Consider the following 25,568-nt stretch of genomic DNA (forward strand, 5'->3'; position numbering starts at 1 on the left):
AAATAACACTCTAAATGAAACTTAAAAATATAGAGCACTGGAGATTAAAGAAATGAACCGTAACACTTTTCTCCTGAGACTCAGACACAAAACTATCTGTTGATTGTTTTTTCAAGATTTGCTCCATTGGGAATAAAAGGTGTTCTTTCAGGCAAGTCATAGCTCAGCAAAAATATACACTTGGCTAGTGCACTCAGATACAAACATTTCAAGTTTGTGTGTGTCTGCATTTCAGAGGGATTTAAAAGCAATCCCATGCTCAGGTTGATGGCTTTTGAATGGTGATGATACTATCAAATTCTAATTTCTACTGAATATAATAGGCTCTGTTCCAAACAAACGTATTTGGGGACATGGCTTATGCAGGCAACAAGGGCTACATTTATCATAAACTATAACATAGAAGAATTACAGAGAAACATACTCTAAACCACAGACAAATAAGTATGAAATGACAAGGTAACAGTTTGAAGAGAGGATGGATGTAAGTACAGCTTGAAGAGTTAGAGTTTGACGAAAGCTATGGTGTAAGTGATTTTGAACCAGGAGTGAAATTATCTTTCAGCCAATATGTTTTGGAACATTTCTGCTAGAGGGCAATGCAAATTAACATTGGTTGGGGGGCAATGTTTTTTCCATGCAGATAGTACTAACAAGAGCAACTTAGCCAGTTAGTGCCATGTCGCATCAAGTACTTACTTTTTCTTTTGGCATTAAGTACCTTTTGCATCAGGGTTTGTGTGTCACAACCTCAAAGGAGTTTACCTACAGTCTGTGACATCCCTTCTTGTTTTGGAATTAAAGAACTAATGTCCTTCTGTTGCCCAATATGTGGAGCTCAGGTTGGTGGGAATTGAAGAAATACTTCAGAATATAAAATATGACAGTCTGTAACATATATAAGTTGCAAGCAACATAGAGTAATAAAAAAACAAATAGCGAGAAAGAGAGAGAAAGAGAAAGAGAAACATGAAGAACATGTAAAAGACCATTTGTTCCTACATAGCCCATTAACTTATTTTTAGTCATCCCAAATCTTTAGTTTTACTTTAAAAAGTTAGTAGAACCATTTCCAAAAATAAGTCTTATAATTACTTCATTGTATATATTAAAGTGTACTTCAAGGTCGTCTTTATATCAATAGACTTTATACCAACAGAATTTAGCTTAGCACATTAAACCCAGAGGCCCTTAAACCCAACCTACCTGTGAGTATTTACTCACCAATCTGTTGGACTGGATCCCTCCAGGAAGTGTAGATCCCAATAAAGATAATGCAGAGAATAATTTCTCATAAACCTGATTGACCAACGCTGTGACCTCCTTCCGAGACAATACCCCCATTTAAAGGCACTGTTTCTTGGAGTGAGGTGACATGTTGGTTTACTGATATCTGAAGAAAAGGGGTCAGAATGAGAGTATGTGAAGGTCAGGTAGTCTTTCTTTTACAGGTGACTCTGGAAAAGCACCATAGTGCAATCCTGAAAAAAAGGTTGTTCCTGGAAGCACTTTCCTTCCAAAACTGTACCTCAGAACTAGATGTGGTCTTGAAGTACTGAGAGCCACACTCACAGTGGTACTGTACCTATGCAACCAAGCTAAACCAAAGAAGTGTCATAGTAGGATGCTAGAGTAAAAACAAACAAACAGATCAGATACCGGGGGATACTGCATAAATTGGGAGAGATTATCATTCTAGAAGTTACCTCTTCTAACCACAATGTAAGATCGTATCATAATACACCGAGTTCATTTTATTCTTAGATTATAACTACTACACAATATGATGATCTGTCGATTATGGGATGCATGCCATTCATGGAGCAGGGATGAATGCAAAGGAGAGCAGGAATGGTGTTTTATGAGAGCCACAAGTACAGGAAGATTGAGGCTCAAGGACACATGATGTATAAAAGATTAAGAAAAAGTACAATGAGATTATGTGAACCCTTGTTAGTTTGCTTCTGTTGCTGTCAGAAGTGTTCATACTTTGCTCTGTGCTAGAGGACTTATGTAGGCTTTCCTATTACAACCAGGATCAAAGCATCAGTGCTTTAGTTTCTCATTTATAAGAGGAAAGAAATGCAAAGCTTTTGCAAGAAATGTTATTTTCTTTAAAAGAATAGTTCTGGAGTGTGCAATTATCAGATCTATGATCTTCCTGGCTTGGCCCATAGATTCGATATCTCTGCCCTTCAGTATTGTAGCAACATTAATTTATATTAGTGCAGAAGGTGCTTAGTAATGTTGATATGATACCACAACATTGCTATAAATGTAATCTCTGTTTGCACCTCTGTCAGCAACACAAAATACTTTTTTTATGTCAAAAGACAGAGAGTTGCTACTTTCTTGACCTCCTGGATCTCACTTTCATAGTCATTTCTGTCCAAAATCAATAAATGGTATCATAGATGCCACAGTAAATCATCAACCATAGAGGAACTGTTTCCAGTTTGGATACTTTAGGAGATATAATACAAAAGCCTGTAATTGTTAACTGCTCATGAGATGATCAACTAACCAGGCAGAAGAGCAGAAAGAAACAGGAGTTTATGTTTCAGCCCTGAAGGCCAGCATTTCACATTTAACTAACAGTAATACTGCCAATGAACTTTCTTTGTGTTCATTACTAAGACAGGGAAGTACCTTAAAAAATTAGTAGGAAGTTATTTGAGTAATTTCAAAATCAACTAGTTCAGAAAGAACTGAAATGTTCAAATGATGTTGAGTAAACCACTTTGAGTCCCCCCAGGGATGAGAAAAGCGGTATATAAATGAAGTAAATAAGTAATTCCAGTTCAGTACTGATGGGGGTGAGGGGATTAAAAATACGATCCTGGTTGTTAAATATACCTTTAACTTCTATTTTTGTGTTCCTGATTTCAAAGGCAGAATTCAAACCAAAATTGACTCTAAACTGAATGTTCAACATTTAAAAAAATATCCCCCACATCAGAACAATCTAAACCAGCATGACTATTTTGTTTATCTGTTGTCATTAAATCAGGCATGGGCAAACTTTGACCCTCCAGGTGTTTTGGGCTTCAACTCCCACAATTCCTAACAGCCAATAGACTGTTAGGAATTGTGGGAGTTGAAGTCCAAAACATCTGAAGCGCTGAAGTTTGCCCATGCCTGCATTAAATAGATGAAAGACCATGGAAAGGACTTCAAATTTTATCTCCCAGTGCGAGACCACTTTAAAATGTGATGCTTAAAAATGTGACTAGATACCATATCTCTTGCAAATGTACCAGTGAAAACTGTATCCTACAGGCATGTTTTCCCTTTTTACATCCCCGTAACATGTAGGAATTATCAGCTTTTGATGTGGTACAATCACCTTGTGAGTTTCCCCAGTCCCAACTATCTTGACATAAATTACTCAGTTTAATAAGAATGGTGAGATGTAGAATAAGTATTCATTAAGAGTGAACGTGCTGCATAAGTCCCATTCTCACAGCAGCTCTGTTCAGGATGTAATATTTATTTCCATTCTCTTGGAATTTGAACCCTGGATTTTAGTCATAGTTCATTGCTCAAACCACTATGCCACACTGGCTCCCAGATTTCTAACCTCTAAAGAATGTGGTAGACATATCTTACTCTCTTTGAAATTAAGTAGATGTTAATGATATCACATGCTTGAGGAATATAAGTTCTGATTTATTCATAAATTCAGGGCATTTAAGGGTAAAATCCTTATCCCCACATGATGTGTCTTTTCTTAATATCGGGATACAAATGCTGGTTTGAGCAGATAACTATGCAAACACTGGGTTACTAGAAAAAAACCCCAGCGTGAAAGTATGCAAACACCAGGAATATGCTTTTGCACTGTAATTGAATTGGGGTTGGCAGTGAAGATAGTGAGGGAGGGGAACTGGAAGAAAATTTAAGATTTTGATAACAATAAGGCTGCATGAATCTAGTTTGGATTCCTGGTAGCTGGTCATTGGCAAACTCTGGAACCATGGACAGAGCTTTCATAAAGCCTGTATCTCAAATAACTTCATCATGCTTAGTGGTTTGTTTTGTTCCATAAGATAAAAAAAATCAACCCCCTGAAAGGAAACAATCATTGTAGAAGAAGTTATAAAAAGAACAGCATGTTCCCTCAGATCAGAAGGTGACTGCACCTTGGTTTTGTTTCTGACCGTTTGACCTTACTGTTACCTAAGATCAGCTACTTATACCCTCACTACTATCACTGTGTATGAGATATGATTCACTCTTCTCTTCAAATATCTGGAAGAATTCTCTGAATGACAATTGGGAGCCTGCATGTGATCTAGAGATGCTGGATATTTCCTCTGTTAGAGGAAATGAGATGTATAATCTCAATTCAGAGATTTTTTTTTTTAAATGCTCATGATTATTACCAACATATTAACCATACTAAAATATCTAACATTTGTCTTAGGTTGTGCTGTATGAATGAATAGGTGTTTAAGCGAAGTCCTACTAAGCAAAGTACTGATGGGCTCTGGAGCTGATGAAAAGCAGAAACGGATTATTGGCATTAAAGTTTGCACATGCAGGCTGTCCACCTGTTTTCCCCACATGATCCTTCTCATGCGATCTCGAATCTCAAAATCTCAATGGGAACTGGACTGAACAAAGGTCCTGTTTTTGCCACATCAAAATGGCTGCTAGGCTTGTGGCCAGTCCAATCCATGCCCCATGGAGTCCCAGACATAAGAAGAATCCATAGGTAGCCAACAGGTTCTTTTTTACACACAGTTCACATGTGAATCCAGAGCATCATGAACACAGTGGTTCATCGCCGAACCATGGATAAACAATCTGCCATGATGTCCCTGTGCAGTTTGGAGTATGTGACACACTGCTTCATGAGTGTCCACTTTGCCCCCTATAATACAGACCCATAAACACACTTAGTTACTCATGAAGAAGGTGCTTCATTGCTTGGTGATGACATTGTGATAAGCATTTGCAACCTGAGGAGAATGGGCAGATAAAACCATACAAGTGTGCACAAAGGGCAAAATAGTAAAGAGGCAATCATTCGCATGGAGCGTGGCCAGCCTGGTGCAATGGAAATCTTCAAATTAAATGAAAGGCTTTAGGGAGTTTTCTTTTCTCTTTTTGCAAAACAAAACAAAAAAAAATTGAGGTAAGATCAGTGGTAAAATGAAAGCTCTTTACCAGAATGGATTGTAAAGAGTGCTGCTAAAAATAAAAATAACATAAACAGAAAAGGTTAATTTTCTACCATTAATTCCCCATCTCCTAGAAATCAGCATTTGGCACTGGTGAAGCCACACACACAAAGGAAAGCAACACTTTTGGTGTTCTTTCAGTAGCGTCCGCATGCATGGCTATGAAATGGAAAGAGGAAATATTTTTTAACCCGCATGGAGCAATACAATTGGATAAATTTCCATCAAAGCAAATAAATAAAATAAATGATACTGCAAGACCATCATAAGTATAACCTTGTTCTTTAAACATATCCCTAACCATTAGAGTTTATCACAAACCACTGTATAAATGACTTTTATCGCAATATTTACTAATGGGAAGTATATATGTATATTTAAATAAATAAGCTGTGGGGCTGCACATGATTGCAACCTATGCTCATTCCATCAGCCAGAATAATGTGTGTTTATTTACTTTAAAATTACTATTTTTTCCACAGAATAGGTCAATGATATTCCATGGGTAGAGGTAGATTATGGGGTTGAACTAATCAGATCAAAGCCCTGTAACTTTGTGTGCTCTTGGAGGAGTCTCATAAAACTGAGATAATCCCATAACAAACCACTAGCCATGGGATATTATAATATATTCCATGATGACTAGTATTTTCATTCCCCACCCCCAGTGTTGGACTAATACGAAATATAGTTTAGTCTGAATGGGAATATTTTCTTATTGCTGTCATTTATCATCACCATTAAAAAAGATAGAGTACCCTGTGAGATTATCACTCATGGCTCTTCAAAACAGGTTTGTCCAAAATGACCAATATTCTTCCCTTTCCAGTCAGCATTTAACAGTAGATGGTTGAAGGAGCTGCAGATCAGGGACCTAGGCTTTTATGACAATACATTGGTGTTTCCTTCCCCCAGAATTCTAATTGCTAAACTTCCATGTGTCTGTTTTGTAATAAAATGAGTTAGGTTGCCTGCTGTGGAATAAACATCCTTACATTTAGCCTTGTTCCCTTGTGAAACACAGCGTGTGTTCTTTGTGGAATCTCAACTGTCATTCTAATAAGTGGCTAACCATCTGAAAACGACACATTTGTCTCACAGACTTGCATGTGTTGATGTAAGTCATTCTTTAAACAGGCACCTTTTTTCTCTGAAGATATGGTATGTTGCAACATTAAACGTAGCTAGGAATAAGCTACCTGGGCAGGGAGGGGACAAGACATATTTGTGTATGTTTGTCTTTTCCTGGGCAAGATCTGCACCCTTGGCTCTTGACATGCTAGGAAGCATACAACTTTCAGGAGCCATCATGATGTTTTCAAGCAGTCCAACAATGTAACTCTCTTTAAAAAATCTTTCCCCATTGGATCCATTTCTCTGAAAATCTTTCAAATGCCCCATTAAACAGGACCAATATTAAGGCTCCTATAGTGTGCACTCCTAAGTTTCATGTGTCAGCTTCTCCTGTACCATTTTGTCCCCACAACCTGTATGTCCCACACATTATTCCATGTGTGGTGGTGGGACGGTAATGGGATAATGTGCTACTCATTGCACTAAGAAAGCAGTCTGACTGAATCTTTCAATCTCTACAAAGGATGAAGGTTAAAGGTCAGATGGACATTCCTCTAAGAGGTTTCCTACCTGCTCTGTTAATTTCTAACATTTCTTCTTGGGCGAGTGGGCATGTGTCGCTCTGAGTACTGTGATGTGGAGAGTTTATGACAGATTTACAATAATTGGGGGATCCCAGCTGGGGCGGCCGTGGGATATGCTTCTTTTTTTTCTTTGGTAGCTTCTGCTTAGCCATAGCTAAGGAGTAATACATTCCGAAATTGTTCACAATGACAGGTACAGGCATGGCAATGGTCAGCACACCAGCAAGAGCACAGAGGGCCCCCACCAGCATGCCCGACCAAGTCTGAGGAAACATGTCTCCGTAGCCCAGGGTCGTCATAGTGACAACAGCCCACCAGAAGCCAATGGGGATATTTTTAAAGTGTGTGTGTTCACTGGCACTAGGATCATTGGGTTTAGCACCTATTCTCTCGGCATAGTAGATCATTGTGGCAAAAATCAGGACACCCAATGCCAAGAAGATGATGAGCAGCAAAAATTCGTTTGTGCTGGCACGTAGGGTATGACCCAAGACCCGTAGCCCTACAAAGTGGCGGGTCAGCTTGAAAATTCGCAGGATTCTCACAAACCGAACAACCCGCAGGAAGCCCAAGACATCCTTAGCAGCTTTGGAAGACAGGCCACTTAGTCCAACCTCCAGATAGAAAGGCAGAATGGCCACAAAGTCAATGATGTTCAAGGTATTTTTGATAAATTCCACTTTGTTTGGGCAGAAAATGATCCTCATCAGGAACTCAAAAGTAAACCAAACCACACAAACTCCTTCAATGTAGGTCAGAAAGGCCTCAGTCTCTGCTTCCTGGTAGATGCGCATGTGGGTGTCATTCCCAATAGTTTCCGTCTCTGTCTTGTTGACAATAGGATTAAATCTCTCATGGGTTTCAAGGCAGAAGGTAGTGATGGATACCAGAATGAAGAAGAGAGATGCAAATGCGATATACTGCAGAAAGAAAAACAGGAGAAAACTGTTAGATGTTAAAGTCCATTTTTGAAGGGACTAGGGAGGTGGGGGAACCAAGAAAGCTGTTTGGGGGTTCATTAAATGTTATAAGGCTGGCAAAGATCTGCTTATAGAACCCAACTCCCATTTGGCAAAGCAACAAGTTCCATTACCAAATCAATTCATGAGCAACCTACTATTGAGGAAACATCTTGTGCACCATCTTGACATTCCATTATATGCATTTTGTTTCACTGGGACAACTTTTCTCTCCCTCTCCACACTTTAATTATTCACTAGTGAGGGAAGGGGTATCCCAATTGGGGCTGTAAGTACATTGTCCCATCATAAATGACAGAACCTGATGTCCAAAACATCCACAAGCTACATGACCAACTGATCTTGATGGTGGAGCCACGTCACTCACCCACACCTATTCAATCACATCTCGTCACACTCACGCTTTTACCTCAAACTTCTGAAATTTCTCATGGAATGTCTTATTAAGCTGTTTTCACATTTTTTTTCTTATGGAGGATGAACATGCCTTTGAATGTGCTTCTGTCTTTTAGTATGATATGTAGAAATTCATAATTTAATACATTCTACCACAAATACACACAAGGTTCTCATTTAACAGAAATAAAATGTGCCAGAAGGACATGCAAATATTTTGTGAAATTTCTGATGTAGATCTTAAGACACTCCTCAGTTCTGACCTCTGATTTCTTCCTTCATGTTTTTCTTTCTTTTTTTCTTTTTTCTTTTTTGAAGTGGTAGTAATGGGACAAAATGGTTTGGAATCAGCTCTTCCTAGGTTTTTCAGCTCAATATACTATTCAATCTATTAACTTTATCCTCACTAATATGACAGGGTGAAGTAAGTTATACATTTTATGCTATTGCACTGTTAAGGTTCTTAAACATGCTAATCTTCTCCCAAGGACACCACACTTTCTAAATATTGATTCTCTTCTGCCTCTGCCTATATCAAAATAATTGTGAGTGACAGGAACATTACTCATATGTTACTCCAAGACTAGTATGAGAACTGCAGAATCTTTATCTATTGGACTGGGGGGGGGGGGAATCTTCTCATGTACTTTAACATTAGCCTAGACATGTTTACCAAGCTTGAGTCCATAAAACATGGGGAATGATGATCTGGGAATGTGTAACCATATAGAGAGGAAGGCTTAGAAATGTGAAGGCGTCGTTCTCTATGACCTTGACTACACCACCAAAATAATCCAGATACAATTCACATTATTCAGTCCTGGAGCTGCCCTGGATTCACCATGTTAGTGCTGCACCTATTTGTAATATACCACACTTAAACAGTATATTTGGCCACACCCTAAATGCAAATCAGCACTGGTTTTATTTCCTCTCCTCCTCCAAAGCAATCTGCTATTGCATTTTTGCTTGGTTTCTCCATTACTGCTGCCTTTATGGCCAAACAGCTTCCTGGCAGAGCTCCACTGGGGAAGTTGCTTGCTTTGACATTGGAATAAGGTGTTCAGCTATGCAATCAGTGGTGATGAAACAGCCTGATCAGCAAATCATCATTAATCTCATTGCTGGGTACCTCATTCTGAACAACCAGCTTCCCTAGATGACCCTATCGGGAAACTGTTTGCCTGGCACGGAGTAGGTGATAGCCCTGAGGAGAAAGGTTCAGGGATCTTCTCTTCCTCCCCTCAATGTTGCTTCCTGGTACAAAAATTAAAGAGGTCTTAAATGTCACAAAGCATACACCCCAGTTAGTAGCATTGAATATGTAAAAAAATGGCGATGCTTGACACCCAGCAATTTCTCCCCTCCAGTGTCCTGAAGCCACCCTGATCTAGCTGTACACATGTAACAAAAAAACCAGCAAAAGATTGGATTTTCTTGGAAACTTGGGAGCAAGAAGTGAGCTTGAAATATTTCATTAAAGCTTACAGTAGCACTTAACTACTAAAGGGGTTGTATATCTGGATCAAGGCAGTTACATGTGAATTTTTTTTAGTAGTAAAGATAAGCCCGATATGAACACCATTTTTTAAAGTTGATGAACAGTAGATCAATTCAATCTAGTCCTTGTGTGGAAGAAAGGTTATTGCATATAGAATGGGGAAGTTCATGAGGGAAACCAACACTTTGGGAGAAGTCACTGCGTCATTTAACAGATCACACATGGTTATTGTACATACATATGGGATAGCTGAGAGGAATTATAGATTAGAGGCTAACATCTCAAAGGTCATCACAGTCAGTTAGAAATGTGGTCAGGGAAGCAAAGAATTTAAATTTAAGGATAACTATGAATTGTGTCTAGGAAAAGATCCAAAGAAAAGATATACGTTAAGCGACTAAATAGCCATACTTCTGGGTATCTGTTAGGAATTATAATGAGTAACAAAGTAGTGCTGGTGCTTTCCCCTCTCTGCAGAATGACCCTCAACCGATCTACGGGTCATATAAAAATCCATAATTTTGGCTCCAAAACCTTCCCTTGACTTGTACATGAGATTGACTTATACATACATATATATCCTACTCAGTTTCTTCTCAGAGTGCTTCAGAAGAAGGGGATGGAAACGCAAAGAGGATTGATTCAGCCTCTGTCCTCATATTGTTCTCTTTGCTTTACTCACCAAAGAACCCATTGAATGCTCTTAATACAGCATGATTTTCTCATAAGGGACTACAAAACTCTTCTCCCTCACAGAAAAACTAAAATTGACTACCCTATATAGGCTCTATCCATCCTTCTCCTCCTCCAAGACTGAATTCGTTTTTTTTAAAAAAAATAACGAATACTCCTTATGTTGCCACCCAGAAGATAAAAACACACACATACTCATGCACAGAGAGACATGTTCCTTTGCTGATGTCCCTCCAATTTCCCTTCTTCCTCCCAATCCATCCTCATTGGGGGGTCTCAGTGGTCTGTGGAAGTCAGAGCTGAATGGGTTGAAGGTACTGCAAATCCCATCATTTGTAGTCCATACTCCCCCAAACATATTGTTTTTGTGATTAATCACTATGCTTTAATTAGGTTCAATTTGTAACAATAAAAATACATTCTGCATATCAGATATTTACGTTATGATTCATAACAGTAGCAAAATTACAGTTCTAAAGTAGCAATGAAAATAATTTTATGGTTGGGGGTCACCATAACATGAGGAACTGTATTTAGCGTCATGGCTTTAGAAAGGTTGAGAACCACTGCTCTAGATTAAATAAACACACATTCATTTTTTTGAAAAAGATACCATTCTTTGGATTTTCCTCTATAATTCTGGTCTTTGTTTGTTCCCTTCCAAGTCTAATAATGGTGGTCTTCTGACTCACTGAGGCTCTCCTCCAACTAGTCCAAATGGAACCAACTGCCATAGCATACAGCAGCCAGGGTCAGTACTGTTTTCAACTGGTGACTTATGCTCACTGCTCTATCTGTCCCGCATACACAGTTTTCCTTTCTTCCTTTGATGCTCATTCCCTCATTGCTTGGTGTGTGCATATGCACTTCAAATAGCACATCACTTGCTGTATGTACAGCTCAGCACAGTAGGGGTTTTTTTCCCTTTTGTGAGCTGCTCCCTGCTGAGCTTCAGAGTCTTTGGCAAAAACAAATATCTACTGGGCAGAGAGCTTCAATTTGACCTGACTCCAAGCATGGCCGTTTACCCTTGGTTTGTTCAGGGTAGTGGACATGGACTCAAATTCCTTTGACTTGCAAAGTGAAACACTGAAATTGATCATACCTAGCAGCCTTATATTTTTTGGAAAAGCATATCTTTGGTCATTTTGCTTGCTTTTTTCTTTGGATGTCTAAATGGTATTTCTAAATGGTGAAATGATGTTGCTGCAATGCTAGAAAGCTGAAGACTGGATGAAAATTTCATTGGGATGAATTCTTACGCCCCTGTCCCCCTACCCATCCTACAAACACCACTCTTATTACTGTGGCTACTATTGCTACTTTTCTTGTTTATTTATCTGTTAAACTTATATATTATGTTTGTTACAGAGTGTTTAAAGGTCTGTGCATGGCTTTCTTCCTCCCTGTTTTATCTTCACGACAACACCATGGGGTAGATCAGGTTGCGAGAAAGGGGGGTGGGGATTGCCCAGTGAGTTCACTGGGCACTTCACCCTAGATTTCTAGGTCCAAATCCAACATTTTAACCAGTATATTGTATTGTCATTTGACACTCACTTAACTACTTCTAACTTTCTTTTCATCTTTCTGCGTTAAATGTGGCACTTAAAGCATCTGTCTTTGTAACAAAGGAAACCACAGTCTTAGACTCGCTAAACAATGGTTCAACCTGAGCTAGCCATGGCAATACCCCCATTCTCATCAACACAATGGGTGCTACATAATGGGCTGCAGCCTTGCCTTCGCCCTCCTCAAGGCTGGCACGGCAGCAACAGGCTCAGGAGGGCCTCACCATTGCCCTCCTCAAAGCTGGCACGGCAGCAGTAGGCCTAGGAGGGCCTTGCTATCACCCTCCTCAAGGCTGCCACAGCACCAATGGACCCAGGAGGGCCTTGCCATCACCCTCCTCAAGGCCAGCATAGCAGCAGCAGGCCCAAGAGAGCCTTGCCATCGACCTCCTCAAGACCACCACAGCACCAACAGACTCAGGAGAACCTCGTCATCGCCCTCCTCATGGCTGCTGTAACACCATTTTTTGATGTTTCTTTTAGCAATGAATGTTTGCCACGTTGTCTTTGTCTGTAACCCGCCCTGAGTGCCTTTGGGGAGATAGGGCAGTATATAAATAATGTATTATTATTATTATTATTACAAGAGAATGTTAGAGTATGTAAGAAATTATTTAATATGTGTGTGTCAAGTGGAAATGCACAAAGTTGATTGGTCGAGATGCGCCTGGGGAGCTGGCTGAGCTGGGACTTTTGAATACTGTTACATTTTTCAGGCTTGAGCTGTGTAGGTGTTTGCAGTGAAGCAGAGAGAGACTGTTTGGAATGTGCTCTCTTTTCATGAGCTGCTGGAGGAAGGTTCTCCACATGGACAAAGAAAGACCATTTTAAATCTCTCATAAAAAGACATTATGTGAGTTAATGCGTCTGACCAGATGATTGTATATATGTTGTTCTGAATTACGAGGAGTAAACTACTTTTTCTTTATTGGTCATCTGCGTGGCATATTTTCTTTCACTGGTAAGACAGTGTATGGACTGATCAAATGTGAACTACGCATGATTTTCATTTTGTCACCGAGAAGAGTTCCAATGATAGGAAATATGGTAGTTATCTCCTCAAAATAATGATCCCATTGCAAAGAAATAGCATGTTATTGCTAGAAAATGATTATTCCCCCCTCTCCTCATCCCATCCCATCCCATCCCATCCCAACCAGTCTGCCAGACAAACACTTCCATCAGTATTACAAGTGCTGTGAATCAGTAATATTGTCATGGCAACCTACTAAATCATTCAGGTTAGTGACACAGCTACTTCCTCCACAATAAAAGTGTTGTATGTTTTAAAAGAAATGAACATTTTTATCATTGTTAGAGACTGAATAACTCCTGTAGTTGTTAAAGGGCCATAGCTCTGTAGTTACTAGCTAGATCACATGCCCACTATCTCAGATGAAATATACAGCATCTCCTAGAAGGGATGAAAAAGACCCCTAACTGTCAATTGTCAATGTAGACAATAAAGTGGATAAACCAATGGTCTCACTCTATATTATTCTAAGCCTCAGCTAAACTGCCTCTTCTTCCTTCACCCACATTCTCCTTTTTGGCAAGTGCTGCATTTCCTATCTCCCATTTAATGTCAAAAGTGAGCTTTGCCAAGCTCATGAAATTGAAATAGTTTTGGATTGAATAATATTCATCTACTGCTTTGAAGTTTTCACAAAGCTCACAGTCAACTTGGGCCAGCAGCCACCATTCCCAGTGGCCTGTTTCATGTGTAGATGAGTTGGAAGGAATCAAGCCCTTTTCACTCCTACGCTCTCACAGTGCCTTACTTACTACACGACACTCAAACAGCTGATGCTTCACTGCTTTTTATAGGTCTGCAGCAAGCCAAATTCCCTCCAACCCCATCTTCTCCTGTGGAAACTGGATAGAATGCCAAGCCACACTTGTGGGAGTCACACAAAGGCTGAAAATGCATTTTTAGCATGTGCAGCAGCCGGTTCATCAGGACGACTCCGATTAAGGTTACTGAACTGACACATCTTTAAAACACCACTAACTCTCATGTTTTTTTAATTCCTTTTCCTCTTTTGGAATGGCAGGTCTCTCTATGAATTGTATATGTTCTCAACATGTGCCATAGCGTCTGAACCTGTCCTGGGTTTCATTGGAGGCAATGCTTACGTCCGAGAGACAGGACCTTGATAACAACACTATATAACACAATTTTTGTTCCTGGGTTATTCATGTCATTTCCTAATTGATTCTATCATAAAAACATGGGAAACGTTTATTACAATGCAAAAACTTTGTTTTTGCAGAACATCCTGCAGCACATTTTGCTATAGTTTTTCAGTGAATATCTCAGAGTCTCAATCAATTAAATATAGTTTGTGGCAACCACAAAAACAAAGTTTCAGGAGTATAACAACAACATTCAAAGTAAGTAACACACAATTCAACAAAAAATAAGACTTTCAACCCAGGAATAGAAATGTTTTCAGATTGTGTTACATAGTGTAATTGTTTCTAAACAGAATGCTAATACTGCCCTTGCCATGGAAAATGTAAGAAAACATTGGAAAAGGTGACAAATCCATGTTTGTTTGTTTTTAAAAAGCATTCATGTGTTTTCAGAAGGCTTCTGTGTGCACAAATGAAGCTGTTGTCTTTGACTGCATGCGTATATTTTCTTTCAGTGTGGATGAACAACAGCTCCTGTAGCTGAGGCATCTGGTACATGGCAGCCCTTAGCTCAGCCTCCCTGCATCTTGAAAGTCATTAAATAATGCAATGTTCTACAATGAAAAAGAGAGATCTGATTTTGACATGGCACACAGAACTGCTGAAGCACTTGCTAGCAATGTTCTGAAGGAGAGCGTGAAATGTCCTTTAATGTGCATGCTCTTAAAACAATGACATTGCTTTCACTTTGATCTCATCAAGGTTAGATGGCTGATAAAACTTAGCCTACTTTGAACAGCATTTTAGGAATAATAAAAGAATCTCCCAGCCTGTCCACCTTCATCAAGAATATGTATCGACTGGAAGACTTGGGCTAGCTATATCTCTACTGTTGGAGCAGACTGAAACTAGGACATCATGTCTACCTGTTGCTGATCCACTCACATGTACCCAGCACTCACTTCCAAGTTGAAGTATATTCATATATGCATGGAATTGCTTGTTTTGTCTGTGCTTGATTATTCTACAATGCATGACTCATGCACAGGTCAGTGTGCCAAACACATTGTGCTTGAGGTGTAGTGAAAATGCACAGAATTAAATGTGAAATGGTCATTCGCACATGTAAATGATCCCTTGGTGTTGAAACAAGCTAAACAAGTTAAAACCTGTTATACTCTTCGGGGTCTTGATTCTGGAACATGCTCCCCCGAGCATTTTAGGTTGCATTGGCAGTTAGGATAGGTTTTTGGATTCAGGTCGGGAGGTGAGATATAGTTCCATAATCATAAGTGTGGGTGACTCTACATTGTAGAATTAATGCCATTTGATACCACTTTAACTGTTATCGCTCAATGCTATGGCATTATGGGAGTGGTAGTGTTACAAAGGTTTAGACTTCTCTGCTAAGTAATGCTTGTGCCTCCCCAAACAACTCCCGGGATTCCATAGTATTGAACCATGGCAGATAAAGTGGTGTGAAACTGCATTAATTCTACAGTGTAGATGGACCATTAGAGACTGATAATGTGCACCTCGAGCAGCATTCTGGAATGTAGCATTTCCCCCACTTTCTGCTTGATGCACAAGTCATCAGTGCTTGACTCTGAATTGGCAGCCACTTTCTCACTAGGAGAAGGTACCCAGGTGCCCACTTCATTATTCCAAAAAGACTTTTCTTTCATTGAAGACAATTTCTCACCCACCCCACTTTGCCATAGCATTTTGCTATTTTTGACCACCTACTCTTATCTTCTTGGATCATTGACTACTATTCTGCATGCAGTGTAAACGGTGGCAAAAAACACCTAAATGGCAATGAGAAATATATGATCTATATAAATAAAAATGTAATGTTGGTTTGTGGGATTAACTTAACTCAAAAACCACTGGATGAACTGACACCAAATTTGGCAGCAAAACACATACTAATCCAATTTATGTCTTTCAAACAAACAAAAAAAAACCTTGAAAAACAAAGGGGAAATAACTTAAAACTCCCTCAAAAGAAAAATACCTTACAGAACATACGCAAAAGCCCTCCTCCTCAGCGTGCAAGAAGAATGACCAACTGTTGTGAGGGAAGAGAAGCCTAGCTATGGAGTCCCTTTCCATGCATGAAGACAGAGTTCTCTTTCTTTCAGGGAGGGGAGGGATTGAGGAAAGGAAAGAGGGAAGGAAGGAGAAGGCCTGGCCCAACGGAGGGTTTGGAGGCTTGCCAAGGCAAGCCCCAGCAGCAGCTGGAGCCATGAGGCTCAAATGGCCACCAGGCAACCCCCCCCCCCCAGACTGGAGGATTGCACTGCCCTCCCCCCTTCCCCTGAGACCCGTTGGGTGAAGGGAGGATGTGAACTATGGGAAGATCAGCAACTCCCCCACTGGGCTTCACATCCCCCCTTCCACCCTTCCACCCTCCCCCACCCCCAAAAAAACCTTTAAAAAGTCCTGACAAACTGCCCTGGAAGGAAGGGAGGAAAGAAGGAAGGAAGGAAGGGAAAGAAAGGGAAAGGAGAGAAGAAAGGAAGAAAAAGATTGGTGAAGAGATAAAAAATATGAATGGAAGGAAAGATAGAAGGAAAGAAAGAGGAAGAAAGGGAAAGGAGGCAGGGATGGAAGAGAAAAGGAAGGAAGGGAAAGGAGAGAAGAAGGAAGGAAGGAAGGAAGGAAGGAAGGAAGGAAGGAAGGAAGGAAGGGGGAGACTGGTGAAGGGAAGAGAAGCACATGATGGGAAGGAAAAGGAGAAGGAAAGAAGGATGAAGGAAGGAAAGGAAAGAAAGGGAAAGGAGAGAAGCAAGGAAGAAAAGGATTGGTGAAGAGAAGAACATGAATGGAAGGAAATTAAGGAAAATAAGAGGAAGGAATGGAAGAAGGCAGGCATGGGAGAGGAAAGGATTGGAAGAGGAAGGGAAGGAACAAAGAAAGAAAGGGGGAAACTGGTGAAGGGAAGAGAAGAATATAGAACCAGAGAGTCCTAGAGTTGGGCCATCCAGGCCAACCCCCCCTTTTCTTTAATATATTTTTTATTCAGGTTTTCCCCTCACATTACAATGACATACACAAATCACCTAATACAATATTAATACCACAAGTACCTAGAAACAACTCTACCAAGTCTCGAGACACCTAGATTCACGCCTCTCGGGCTGCTGCCCTGGGCCCTGCCGTTGATAGTGCAGGGAAAAATATCAGCAGTCAGTGATTAAAAAAGGCGTAGTGGTGTGCTCGTGGTGTGTCGAGGTGGATTGATGGAGGGAGGGGTGTGGTGGGGTAAAGTGAAACATTTACATAACAATACAAAACAAGTGTGATGCACAGTACATAAACACGACGGATAAACTTCCTCAACCTTCCGCGAGGCCATGTCAACTTTGTACATATATTGGATATGTTTTCCCTAACTAAACATAATCTAGCATCGTAACCTTTCCATTTTGAACATAATATATTCATAGAACAATACTTTTCTTCTCCTTCAAATATTGTCTTAGAGGGAGCCAATCAATCCTTTTTTTTTTTTTTGCTGGTATCATAAACAATGCTTGCCAGAGAGTCTAGTTCCATAAAATCCTTAATTTTTAATGTCCATGCTTCTATCGATGGAAGTTCCTTTGACTTCCATTTGCTGGCAAATACAGTTCTGGCCGCAGCCGTCAAATGGTACAATAACATCTCTTTATTATGCTCCAATTTGAAGTCAATAAGATGTAAAAGATAATATTCCGCCTTAAACTCGAACCGTACTTGAAGTATGCCCTGTACTTCGCGATGAATTTCCCTCCAAAAAGCCCTAACTCTCTTACAGTCCCACCAAATATGATGGTATGTACCCAGGTGTTTCCCGCATTTCCAGCATAGGTTATTGACCCCTTTTTGGAACTTCGCTAGCTTTTGGGGGGTTAGGTGCCACAAACATTTTATACCAACTTTCCATAATGCTTACAGACTTGGCGAATGTTATTTTAAATCTCCATAAGTCCTCCCATTCTTTGAGTAGAATGGAATGCCCCAGATCTATGGCCCAGGAGATCATATTTTCTTTTATTAACTCGGTTTCTGTAAACCATTCAAGCAATTTCTGATATAGACTTTTTGTTAGCTTCTTTTCTCTCTTCATTATTAATTCCCAAAATGTCTCCTGGGGGGCAAAACCTATTTTGCTATCCTCTTTGTAACTTTCGATCACTTGGAGATAATGGAACCAGGAAAAGTTCTCATCCATATATCTCAAAGATTCCAGCGATTTTAATTTCCATTGATTCTCTTTCTTTTCTAACAGGTCCCTGTATGTGTACCACTTACTACTGGGGAGCTCTCTTTTGTGAAGTGCCTCTATTGGAGACAGCCAGAGAGGTGTTTGCGTGTAGAGCCTGTTTTTGAATTTGCCCCATACCTTGAGAAGGGCTGCTCTAATGAAATGATTTGAGAAGTTTTTTTCAATCTTTGCCTTTCCTAGCCATAAATAGGCATGCCAGCCTCTCCTAATGTCTGCTCCCTCCAAGTTTAATAGTCTCTTCTTCCTAAGCAGAGCCCACTCCCTTACCCAGGTAAGGGCGCACGCCTCGAAGTACAATTGCAGGTCAGGAAGGCCCATACCCCCTCTCTCCCTTGGGTCAATCATAGTCTTATATCTTATCCTTGCTCTTCGGCCACACCATATAAATTTAAGAATGTCTTTTTTCCAGCAGGCAAAGCAATAATTAGTTCTTAATACCGGGATCATGTTAAATAAAAATATCATTTTTGGAAGTACATTCATTTTTATCATTGATACTCTTCCCGTCAAGCTTAACTTCATTTCTTTCCAGCTATCTAGTTTTTTGCTTATGTCCTTCCATACCTCTACATAATTGTTTTTCACCAATTGTGAATTACTAGTAGTCAGATAGATCCCCAGATATTTGACTTTGTTGGTAACCTTGTAGCCTGAGATCTTCTCTAGTTCTTTTATCTTTTCCTCCCTGATATTCTTGGTTAGGAACTTAGTTTTTATTTCGTTAATTCTCAATCCAGTTACCTTCCCGTAATCTTTAATTTTCTCTATCCATTTTGTAGCAGTTTCGACCGGATTTTCCATTATGCAAACTATATCGTCTGCGTATCCTTTTAACTTAAATTCTTCTCTTCTAATTCTAGTACCTCTCAGGTTATTGTCCCTCCTAATTTCATCCAGCATAATTTCCAGCGACATAATATACAACAATGGGGACAGGGGGCAGCCCTGTCTAGTTCCCTTTTCCACATTTATGGCCTCTGAAAGCTGACCATTAACTCTGATTCTAGCTTTTTGGTTCACGTATATAGCTCTTAGCACATTAATAAACTGAAAACCCATGTCTTTTTCTTTAGCTAATTGAAACATAAACTCCCAATTCACACAGTCAAACGCTTTCTCCGCGTCAAGGAATAGGAGACCCATTTCTCTGTGAGGATTGGCTTCATAGAATTCTATAATATTCAGTATGGTTCTGATATTTTCGGACATATGTCTGTCAGGTAAAAAACCCGTTTGGTCCTCATTAATGGTTTCATTTAAGAAGCTTTTTAATCTGCTAGCTATGACATTCGCAAAGATCTTATAATCAATGTTCAGGAGGAATATCGGCCTATAGTTTTTCACACAGTTCTCTTCCGAACCTTCCTTATGTATTAGGGTGACCGTTGCCTCTTGCCATGATGATGGGATTCTGGCCTCTGATAAGATGTTATTAAAAATCTCTTTCAAGTGTGGTATTAACTCTCCTTCGTATGTTTTGTAATATAGGGCAGTTATCCCATCTGGGCCCGGAGCTTTTTCATTCGCAAGATTCCTTATTGCTTTCCTTATCTCTGTCTCTTCTATTTGTTTATTTAAAATGTCCCTCTGCGAGTCTGTTAGTCTTTCTGGTTTATGATTTGACAAGTACTCGGTAACTTCTTCCACCCGTATCTTATCTTTTTTATATAAGTCTTTGTAAAAGTCCGTGAACTGTTTTCTTATTTCCTCATCCTCCACATAATCGATCCCCTCTCTGGTAATTTTGGTTATAACCTGAGATTGTCTTTTTTCTATCTGTTTTTTCGCTAGGAGTTTACCTGGCTTATTTGCCTGGGCGAAGTATTTCACCTTCAGATATTTAATATTTCTTGCGATCTGTTCTAATTGTAGTGTGTTCCTTTGTTTCTTCAACAGCTCTAGTTCTAGTTTTATTTTTTTACTTCCTGGCTTCTTTTTTAATGTTTTTTCTTTCTCTTCGATTTTTACTAACAGGTCTGCTTGGGCCGCAATTCTTTGTTTATTACGTAACGCTCCTTGTTTAATAAAGTGTCCTCTGATGACTGCCTTACCGGCATCCCATACTACCTCGGGAGTAGATCCCTTATTCTTATTAAGTTCAAAATACTCTTTGATTCTGTTTCTGTAGTATTCAACATCCTCCTCTTTTTTCAACAAAAATTTAACTTCCAGTTCCTCTGCGGTTTTCCCCCTTGTAACTCTACTAGAATGGGACAATGGTCTGAGTTAATTCTTGGCAATATCTCAATCTTACCGATTTTTGTTGCTATTGAGTTTGAGGCCCAGACCATGTCAATTCTAGTCCATGTGTCATGCCTATTCGAATAGAAAGTAAAGTCTCTACCCTTGGGATTTCTCATCCTCCAGATGTCCTGTAAGAAGAGGTCTCTTTTTAGTTTTAGAAAGCTTTCTGGTAGTCTCCCTCCCTTAACCAGCCTTCTATTGTTTGTCGATGTATCAGTTCTGCATTCCAGTACCCCATTGAAGTCCCCTACCAAAATTAAATTGTCAAAGGATTGTTCAAGTATCTTCTTTCTGAGGGTCCTAATGAAATTAGTTTTTGGCCCATTAGGTGCATAAAGGTTGCAAACAAGTGTCTCTTGATTGTTTATTCTTATTTTAATGCCTACCATTCGGCCTTCGTTATCCTTGAATGCCATCTTAGGTTTACACGTGTTCCGAACATAGAACACGACCCCCCTCTTTTTCTGCAGGGCCAGGGAATAAAATTCTTCCCCTAGTTGGGGTTGGACTAAATATTTACTATGTTTTGGAATTACGTGAATTTCTTGTAATGCAATAATGTCATAATGACCCTTTTTCAGGTTGTTGAAAATCAATTTTCTTTTATTGGGGGAGTTCATCCCATTAATATTATTAGAATATATTGTTAGGCTCCTCATTGCGCGCTGGTGCGATATCCTGGTCTGAAGGTCCCATTCCTTTCTCTCCCTCGTCATCCTCTGTGGAGTCTGGTCTTGGCCGTTTCTTGTCCTTTTTACTCCCATCCGGCTTTCTTGCTGAGAAACTCCTTGGCTCACTTGTTCCTTTATTATAATCCTCCTTTCTGCCTGTTTTCGGCTCTCGTTCTATATCTTTCTTGAACTTTTGGTAGAATTCCTTCGCTTTGTCCTCGGATGTAAGCCAGTATTTATTTTCCTTATAAGTTACCTGTATACCTTCGCGCCTTTCCCACCGGAATTTAATTTTATGCTTTTTAAGTTCGTCAGTCAAGAAATAATATTTCTTCCTGCTGTTCATTGAGCTATGGGAGAATTCCTTAAGAATTATTACTTTTTTCCCTTTATAGCTTATCTTCTCTTTCATCTTTGTTTTAAGGATCTCTTCCCTTGTATTCCGCCTACAGAAGGTAATCACGATATCTCTTGGTACCCCATTTCTTCGGGCATAATTAGAGTTCACTCTCCGAACAGAGTCTATCTCTTTGTTCATTTCCTCTATTGAGGTTCCCAATATCTCCGCTGAGATCTCAGTTACTATACTTCGTAGGTTATCCTCTTTTTTTTCCTCGATGTTTCTGTATCTTAGTTGGAATTCCACTTCTTTGTTTGCTATTAATTCCTGTTGTCTCTCTAGTTTTCCGTTTAATTCTTCAAGTCTTTTTATCCTGGCTTCTGATTTCTCCTGGTTTTTCTTTACTAGCGCGTTTTCTTTTTTCAGCTCTTTTATCTCTATTTGTGCGCCGTCCACCTCCTTTTTGATCTGTGCCAAGTCTTCTTTCAATTCCTGTCTCATTTTGCCCATTTCTTTCTGGAATAGCTTTTCCATATTGTCCTGCATTTTTGTTTGGTTGTCTTCAATTTTCTTCTCTATATTCTCCTGTATTTTAAACATTTCCGCCATAAGATCTTTTAAAGTGGGCTCACCTTGCATTGAGTGTCGTCTTGCTGGGATAGGGGGTATTCCCTGAGCCACTATTGGGCTGGTTGGAGGTGCCGTTGATGCCGTTGATGCCACATTAGACATTTTGCTTTGTTTATTTAGGAATTTCTCCATCCTTCCCTCGGCCATTGGAAGAAAAATAAAGAAAAGAAACTTCTTTCTTGTTTCTTGCTATGTTTGTCTATATTTGTCTATAATTGACTATAATGTATATATATGTATATGTATATATATGAATATATACATATATATTCCTCTTAAAGTTATTGATGATGTTAATATATATAGTTAAATTGTCCCATTTGGTTTGTATACAGCATGCTTCAGTTACTATTCCCTCCGCTCTCTCCCCTTCCTACCTCTGTAGAACCTCTTTCTCCTCTTCTCTTCTGTAGCTTCTTCTTCTCCACTTTCCTTTCCCGGTTATTCCCGCTTTTTCCTGCGTTTCTTCTCTCTCCGTTCTCCCCAGCTGCCCGCTCGCTCTTCACTTCGCCGCCACTTTCCTTTTATTTACTCTTTACTTCCTGGGCTACTTTCTTGGGTGCGTGCGTCCTTACGTCCTTCCGCTGGGTTCCCCCGCGCTTGCGCGGCGTGACGTGGCTGCTCCGCGCGTCGTAACGCTCCGCGCTACTACGCGCACGGCGTCCGGCGTCCTTGCGGCTTGCGTCGTCCGCGCGAATGCTGTCTCTAGAGGAGGCCCAGTCGATGGTGGCTCGTGAGGAGACCCAAGGAACTTAAAAGGTACCGGGCCTTTTTGGAGTGGAGGAGAGAGGTTCGTGGGGGGGGGGGGGAGGCGTTTTCCACTATTATATTCCTTTGTATTCCTTTATATTCCTTTTTTTTCCTTTTCTCTCCCGCATATCTCTGTCTTCCTTTATCTTCTATTGTTCTCCTTTTCTCCTCTGTGTCTCTCGGTGTGATATCTTTACAATGCTTCTCTCAGGCTTCGCTTCTTGTTGTCTCTCCTAATTCTTCTCTCTTTCTCTTTCTCTTTTCTTATCTTCTTTACTTCTTTTAAAATAAGGGTCGGCGGTGTTTGCGGCCCTTTCGGGCCGTGTTTCCCCTCTGGGCGCCGGCTCTCCGCCCTGCCTGCCGGGCAATGGCCGCCTCCCTTGAGGGGAGACCGCTTCGCCCGTCCTTGCAAGGCTTTCCGAGCTTTGCCAACAGGCAGTCCTCCAATCCGACTGCTTGTGGGGCTTCAAAGAGCCCCTTCCCTCTGAGGGGTACACAGGAATCTTCAGGCTTTTCGGGAGCCTCAAAGTCCTGCGTCCGCCGCCATTCGACCCTTACCGGAAGTACCCAGGCCAACCCCCTTTTTGAGTGTTTTGGCCAGCATGAATATCACCGAAAAACCTTGCAGCTTCAAACCCTGGCTGCTTCTCATTACTATATTTTCTGAGGGCCGGGTGCAGCCAGTCTTTTAATAAATTTTAATGGTTTGATTTTATAAATGCTTTTTAATTAACATTTATATTAATAGGTTTCTCATTTTTTTATTATTTTAAAATCTATATTGTTCTTTAAATGCTTTTAGCTGTCTTGGGTCCCCTTATTGGGAGAAAAATCAGATACAAGTGAATCACAACAACTTCATCATAGAACATGAAACAGTGAAAGCTCAGTCCTCTGAAACAGATGTTTGCAACATGCACTAAAGGGCCACTGTGGCTGGTGATATTTGTCAAACCATTTCTACAATTTGAAATCAAATCGGGTACCAGATATTCTAAAAAAATAAAATAAAAATCCTGGCAATGGAGGAACGAGAGGTTGCTCTTTTTTAAAGAGGACAAATTTGCATCCCCAGATAAATAATGCAAAATGTGATATTTTCAAAGGCGTGTTGATATGCATGCATAATCTCCCATTACAGCTGGCAGCAAATTGCCATGTAGATTGTCCAATTGTGCTATTTTAGGAGAAGCGGAGAGGAAGGCTTCTGCTTCCCCTGTTTGTGAAGTCTGTCACAGCCTCTTTAATATTACCTCCTGACTGGAAGAACAAATTATAAAAATACTTCAGTCTCAACTGCACTTCCTCTTGCTATCTCAGAAAAATACTAGTAGTTTTTTTTAAAGGAAGTACCCCATATAACCCACAGGCCATAGATAATGATGGATAGATGATAGAACATCACAGAAATCTATATAGGAAGGCCTTCCTCTTGCTTGAATAGGGGAGTGACTGACCACAGTGAACTGGACCGACCACCACCACCTGATCAGGTTTAGACTTTCTGCAACTCCTAACCTTCGCAGGGGTGGTGGACCCATTAAGATGGTCCGCCCCAGGAGGCTTATGGATCCGGATGGATTCCTGACGGCTCTTGGGGATTTTCCCACTACCTTGGTAGGTGATTCTGTCGATGCTCTGGTTGCCCATTGGAATAGTTAGCTGACTAGGGCAATAGACGCGATTGCTCCGCAGCGCCCCCTCCTAAGCAACCGAGCTAAACCATCTCCTTGGTTCACTGAGGAGTTGGCGGCGAGGAAGCGAATGAAGAGGTGGCTAGAGAGTGTGTGGCGGAAAAAGCCTAGCGAGTCAAACCGAACACACCTATGCCTTTACTTAAGGGCATATGGCGCGGCAATAGAGGCTGCTCAAAATTCTTTCTATTCAGCCAATATTGCATCCGCAAAGAACCGTCCGGCTAAGCTGTTCCAAGTAGTCAGAGGGTTGTTGAAGCCCACCATTCAGGATGGGTCCCCTGACGACTCGACAGCACGCTGTGAAGCAATTGCTCAGTACTTTGCGGACAAAGTCGCTTTGATCCGTGCAGGCTTTGACACCATATTAATGGCAGTCTCTGAGGATGTAACATGAGCACCTGCTTGTCCAGTTTTGATGGATTCGTTTCAATCTGTTCAATTCGAGGATGTCGACAGGATTCTTGGGAGGCGAGGCCAACCACATGCATCCTAGACCCCTGCCCATCCTGGCTGGTAAAGGAAGCCAGAGGGTGTTTGGCAGAGCAGGTAAAGGTGGTGGTTAATGCCTCCCTTCGGGAAGGCATCATTCCAGCTAGCTTAAAACAAGTTGTTATAAAACCGCTGTTGAAAAAGCCATCACTGGACCCCACTCAATTCGTCAACTATCGGCCAGTTTCCAATCTCCCCTATTTGGGCAAAGTCTTGGATCGTGTGGTGGCCTCGCAACTCCAGGAGTTCCTGGTAGTCACGGACTATCTAGATCCTGCGCAGTCTGGTTTTAGGCCAGGGCATGGTACCGAGACAGCCTTGGTCGCCTTAGTGGATAATCTTCACCGGGAACT

At 40.6% G+C, this 25,568-nt stretch overlaps 1 protein-coding gene across 4 annotated transcripts in view; it reads right to left on the bottom strand.

The window, feature by feature from the left end:
• The window catches only part of KCNC1 (potassium voltage-gated channel subfamily C member 1), a 167,278-nt gene that overhangs the window by 9,165 nt on the left and 132,545 nt on the right, over window positions 1–25,568 (bottom strand). For all 4 annotated transcript variants that reach the window (XM_060767962.2, XM_060767944.2, XM_060767971.2 and 1 more), the window contains exon 2: window positions 6,831–7,764. In XM_060767962.2, the coding sequence (XP_060623945.1) occupies window positions 6,831–7,764 (934 nt within the window). The remainder of the gene's footprint in view (window positions 1–6,830; window positions 7,765–25,568) is intronic.

Source organism: Anolis sagrei, chromosome 1 (genome assembly GCF_037176765.1).
Source record: "Anolis sagrei isolate rAnoSag1 chromosome 1, rAnoSag1.mat, whole genome shotgun sequence".
NCBI classification, from domain to species: domain Eukaryota; kingdom Metazoa; phylum Chordata; class Lepidosauria; order Squamata; family Dactyloidae; genus Anolis; species Anolis sagrei.